Source organism: Corapipo altera, unplaced genomic scaffold (genome assembly GCF_003945725.1).
Source record: "Corapipo altera isolate COAL_440 unplaced genomic scaffold, ASM394572v1 171, whole genome shotgun sequence".
NCBI classification, from domain to species: domain Eukaryota; kingdom Metazoa; phylum Chordata; class Aves; order Passeriformes; family Pipridae; genus Corapipo; species Corapipo altera.
Window position 1 is genome coordinate 405,592 of NW_020884972.1, and position 5,630 is coordinate 411,221.

Below are 5,630 nucleotides of genomic sequence, written 5' to 3' on the forward strand. Positions count from 1 at the left end.
ACGAGACTCTGATTCTCTCCTGTGACCTTCCCTTTGGGCACATCCACACAAGTACAAGTAATTCTCTTTTTTTTTCCCCCCTGCCCCTGTTTGTGGCAGTACTTGCACTTTGGTTTAGAGCCTCCCTTGATCCAGGTTTTTAATAGACTGGACTTTAAGCAGCCATTTAGATCTGGGATGTGAAAGACTTGACAATTAACCACCTCTTTTCCTCTTGCTTGGATCACTCCACTCTTTTCTTTCCTTGGAGGATGGGGTAATGTATTTAAATTTTTCCTTTAGTTATTTATTCCCTGCTCTGTCTGGATGTCTTTCTGTTTGTATAGAGAAAAATCAACAAGATTTTAGGGTTTCATGTGGTTTAAAATCACATGGTCCCTGCAGGAAGGGCTGTGGCACTGCAGGAATAGCCCGTGCCCACAGTTGCATAGTGACCAAAAATCCCACACAAATATCAGTGTTATTTCTGGACCAGATGGGCCTCAGGCACAGAATTCCCATGGCTGAGCTGCCACTGGAATCCTGTGTGGAGCAGGACTTGCCCAGAGTGCCTCTTTCAGGAATAATGCATCATAAAGAACTTTGCTTTTCCTACCAAGCTGCCTAATTCAGAATTTCTTTAGATATCATCATTTATATCTCACCCCAAAGCTGCAGCTGCCTGTTGCTGCCCCAGCAGCAGAAAAGCAAGTGCAGTTGGAGGTTTCCTTGATTTGTAAGAATTATTCTCTTGCCCCATTCAGGCAGAGGGTTTTCCCCTTCCACTCTGCCTCTGGGACTGCCCTGGTCATGTCCTGGCTGTTATTTTTCCCTGATGTTTTCCAGGGATTGGCAAAAAATTACTTCTTGTTGTTCCCTTTCACTGTGGAACTCAAGAAACACGAGGGTTTGCCTGCAAAGTTTGGATTGAGACTTCTTGGAGAGTTTAAAGATTCTTAAAACTCACAAAGAGGGACCAGCTGAGGAATTTGGATCCAAATTTCTGAACTTATAAGAAACTTTGGCTGTTGGGAGTTAATTTGTCATCAGTATTGAGGAACATTTTCTTTTCCAGAAAATAATTTTACTTGTTGACTGTAACTTGTACCAGATAATCAGAAGTCAAATGACAAGTTGGGGGGAGACACTGAAAACCTGCTGAGGATGTTGCTGACAGTAGTAAATACAATTAACTCTTGGGTTGGGGGTTTTTTGAAGGCCACTGCACCTTTTTTTGTGCTCACCTGACTGAAATGGGGGTTCATTACGCCCAGAAGTGGTTTTTCATTACCCACAGAAACGGCTCCCAGTGAAAAAATGAAGTTTGTTAAACCTCGTGGAAGTTTTTCAGGGAACAGCAAACCCAGTGAAGCCCCGGGGGGAGTTTTGTTCAGCCTGAAGTTGTCCTTTCTTTTGTTCCTCTGGATTCTTGTGACTCCTGTGTGACTCCAGGAGCTGCTGGCTCTGGCAGACAGATTGTCTGCATCCCAGAGTCACCCTGGATTCCCAGCAGGTTGGGGATGTTTTAGGGGTTGCAGGGCAGTCACATCACATCCATGCACAGCCCGTTTGCTGCACACACTCACAGCTGCCTCTGCCTTGCTGCTTCCCAGGGGGAATCTTGGAAACCTTCCTGGACACCCTGGCCAGGTCCCCCCCTCCCTGGAGCACCAGGGAATGTGTCAGCTCCTCCTTATGTTCTGGGACACAAACTCTGCTTGACTTGAAAACCACGGGGGGGTTTCTTGTCTTTTGGTTTTTATCCACTTCTTCCCCCCCCTCGTAACCACTTCCCTCCTGCTCACAGGAACTCCAGGATCCTCCCAAACTTCGCTCCAACAAGAACTTTTTGTCTCCTTGTGAGAATTTTGCTTCAGGCAGAGCAGCAGGATGTGGTCTGAGGTGTCTGCAGTGCATCTCAGCAGCACCTCTGGTTAATTCAGTGTCTTTCTGCCTCATCCCTCATTCCTGGCTGCATTTCCTTGCCAGGGCAGGTTGGTTTTTAACTCCTTTGGAGAGACAGCAGGACCAGAGTGGGGATCCCAGGGAATGGGGTGAACAAACCAGCTGCCAAATTTTGGATATTTTGGTGCCCAGTGACTCTCAAGTCTCATTTTTCACCCTTTATTTGTTCTTCTTTCCCAACTTTCACACGTGGGGGTACCTCATGCATTTTTCCTGGAGGGGGGAACCAATCCATGAAAAAAAAAAACCCTCCCAGGAGGAGCTCTGACCTTGGCAAGAATTTTTCAGCTGACCTTTCTGCCCTTTCCACTTTGCCCTTTAGCCTGAGGAGGTTTGGTTCTCATTGCTTTTTGTGCAGTTTTATAGGTGAGGTTTATGAACTGTACGTGGTTAATTATCCTTCCCCTTCCCTTCCTTTCTTTGGCTCAAAAAAAACCAGTTTCTGTCTCTTCTGGGTGATCATTTTTGAGCCCAGAGTCACCTGGAGACAGGTGAGTCTCTAAAGAGGCAGGGGAGTGAGCAGGGGGGTGGCTGGAACCCATCCCAGCGCTGCAAAAATCAGAAATATTCAATGCTTGGTGTAATTTAAGCTTAAACAGCCCTTTTATTTGGCTTAAAGAACCTTAAACAGCACTGAAGGCGTGTTAAAATCTGATTATTGGAGAAGCCTCTGCCTGAATTAAGGTGCAAACAAGGCCATGGGCCAAAGTCAATGTTGTATTTATTATTTAACATGAAATGTGAGGTGGAGAGGTAGAAAGGAATAGAAAAGAGGGAGAGAGATCAAGCAGAAAATCTTCAGCACTCGTGGATCCAGCAGCATCCTGTTGGCCCTTCTTCACCCCGAATTTTTGGTAGTGGGAAGGTCAAAACTTTTCCCTGTTTATACCTTTTAGCAAACAAAGGAGGAGTTAATTCCCTTTAACTGCACCTTTCTCTTGTTCTGGTGGTTAAAAGCTGATTATTAAATCACTCCCAACGCTGATTAATCCCAAACTCAGTCTTTCTGCTCTTTTTGAGCAAATTTGCCAGAAAGGGGTTTAAATCAGGTGATTTTTTTTTAAATTCTTTTCCCCTTTCTCAGTCTGATTTTTGTTGTAGAGTCTGAAGTGCTGTGAACTCTCCCCACTTCTCTCCACTGTTCCCAAATTAGGATTTTTTTCTTACCTGTGGGACTGACTAGGGGGGGAGGGGGGGACGTTCTTGGCTGATAAAAATCAGCATTTTTGGCTCAGAGGTACAAGGTGGAATTTCTGTTCTGTGCCTGAAACATTCAGGGCTTTGTGCCCGTTTTAGCCCCCCAAAAAATTCAATTTTCAGCTTTTTAAAGGCAGTTGGGCATTTAAATATGTGACTAAGCCCAAGGCCTGACTGATTTTAATTAAGTAGAATTAAGTGCCCACATCTATGAGAAATCCCACCAGAGCCCTGATTTTTTTTTTTTAGGTGTTTGCTCTTTGCTCCAGCACCTTCCTGAGTTCTGAGGTTTAATTTTCACAATTTAAGGTGTCTCTGCTTAGTTTTTTAAACAAGAATCATCTTTTCATGTTGATTGGATGCTCTTGGATGTGACTCTGATGCTTTTAAAACTGGAGGGCTAAAAATGGGAGCAGGATGATCCATAATGATGCTCTCTGCATATGAGAAATTAAAAACAAAAGTCAGTGTTTTTACCCAATTTATAGTTTGAAACCCCAGATCTCCAAGTTAAAATTCCAGAAGACAAAACCCTAAATTAGTTTTTTAGCCCTGCTGTTCAAAGCTGGTGTTAAATTTCAAGTTTTTGAGGGTTTTACTTTTGTCCCTTTGGAGAGAAATGTGCTGCAACACTCATTTGCTGGAGCTTTTTAATTAAAATTGGTCGTGCTGGGCTAAAAACCTTGAAAAATGTTACAGGCTCTAATCCACATCAGGGGAAGAGGGGCAGGAACAGGAGTTTTAGTGGATTATGGGATTAGGGAAGGACACAAAATTCCAGGGAGAGCAGCTCTGGGATGTGCAGTGGCAGAAACCCCCCCCTGGATGTGCAAAGATTTTGGGGAATAATAAATAACATCCCAGAAACTTCCCCCTCCCAGCCCAGGGTTTGCTCCAGACTTACACCCAGATTGGCCTTGCAGTGACACCCCCTCAGATCTTTTCTCTCCTTATTTATTTTTCTAATTGTAAATGGAAATAATAAGTTGAAATCTGTAATTTAACCAATTTTTACATATATATATATATATATATAGTGAAAACATTCCTGACTAGTTTCTGCTGCCTTATTTTGATTTTTTTTTATTATTATTCTTTTTTAATTAAAAACTATCTCATTTTTGCTGTTGCAGACCAAATTCTCTGCTGTATCAGGGTGAGCTTTTCCAAGAACTAAAGCAGCAAAGAAAAATTAAACAATAATGTGATTTTTTTTTTTCCCTGCACTGGCACGTGAGGTTCACCTGCTTCTGCTCTGATTAATTAATTAATTAATTAATTAATTAATTAATTAAAGCACCTTTAGGACAGTTTGGCACTCCCAGACTCTACTTTTCTGCTGGTTTGTGGTTCTAAGCAGAAGTGGAAGTTCCTCAGCAGCTCCAAAATTCAGGTACATGGTATTAATTAACATCATTTCTCACTGTGGGGTTATAAAGGTTTGATCATGACAAACCTTGCTGTGATTTTGGGGAGAATTTGGAGTTTGTGGGACGTGGGTTTGTGTGTCCTGGATGTGTTTTTTTAACTCCAAACCCACCTCTGCAGCCTTTTCTTTTCCTTTTTTCTTTTTTTCCTTTTCTTTTCTTTTTCCCCTCTTTTTTTTTAAGTCCTCTGCAGTTGAATCAGCAAAAAAAAATACAGCTTTAATTAAAAAATAACAGCTCTGAAGAGAGCAGGAGCTTTGGGAAGGGAGTCTCTGGGTAAATGACACACAATTCCCTAAGTCTGTAAAGCAAGGTGTATAAATTTCCGTGGGTTTTTTTTTAAATGTATTGACTCTTGTAAACTTTGTAAATACATTTTTAAAATAAATGTAGTTTTTATGACTGAACCAGTAAAAAAAAAGAGCATTTAAAAGTCTTTCCTGCCTACACTGAGGCGTGAGGGGAGTTCCAGCCCAGCAGTAAGTTTATTTTTGGGGGGTTTTAATGAAGTTTTGGTGCTGTTTTAGCCACAGACTGGTGAGATCAGGGAGGGGTTTTGGCTATAAATGTGAAATTAAAGTTACCACATCCAAATTTTCATTGCAGGACACAAAGTGCTGCTTCTCCCACCTCTGCACTGGGATGTCCCTCTTTTAATCTAATAATCCACACAATTATTTCCAGCCATTTAAATGCAACTTCAGAGCAGTTTATTCCCATCATGACCCAAAAAACAAAGACCACGTGAAGAGGAGCCGATTTTGCCACAGCTCTGAGACCTTATTTGGGCTCTTTTAATCCATTTGGGGTTTAAATCTTTCTTCTTCCTTCCCCTTCCATCAGGTTTTCCTGCAAAAACATCATATTCCTGTAAACACATATTATATTCCTGTAAACACATATTATATTCCTGTAAACACATATTATATTCCTATAAAAATCATATTCCTAACACACATCATATTCCTATAAACACACATTATACTCCTGTAAATACACATTATATTCCTATAAACATATTATATTCCTATAATACACATTATATTCCTATAAACATCATAT

The 5,630-nt window shown here is 41.5% G+C and overlaps 1 protein-coding gene across 1 annotated transcript in view; it reads right to left on the reverse strand.

Moving 5' to 3' along the window:
- Positions 1-5,255: 5,255 nt before the first annotated feature.
- The window catches only part of GNRH1 (gonadotropin releasing hormone 1), a 4,653-nt gene continuing 4,278 nt past the window's right edge, over positions 5,256-5,630 (reverse strand). Inside the window, exon 4 of the mRNA XM_027665179.1 lies at positions 5,256-5,417. Coding sequence (XP_027520980.1) covers positions 5,379-5,417 — 39 coding nt within the window. The 3' untranslated portion in view covers positions 5,256-5,378. The remainder of the gene's footprint in view (positions 5,418-5,630) is intronic.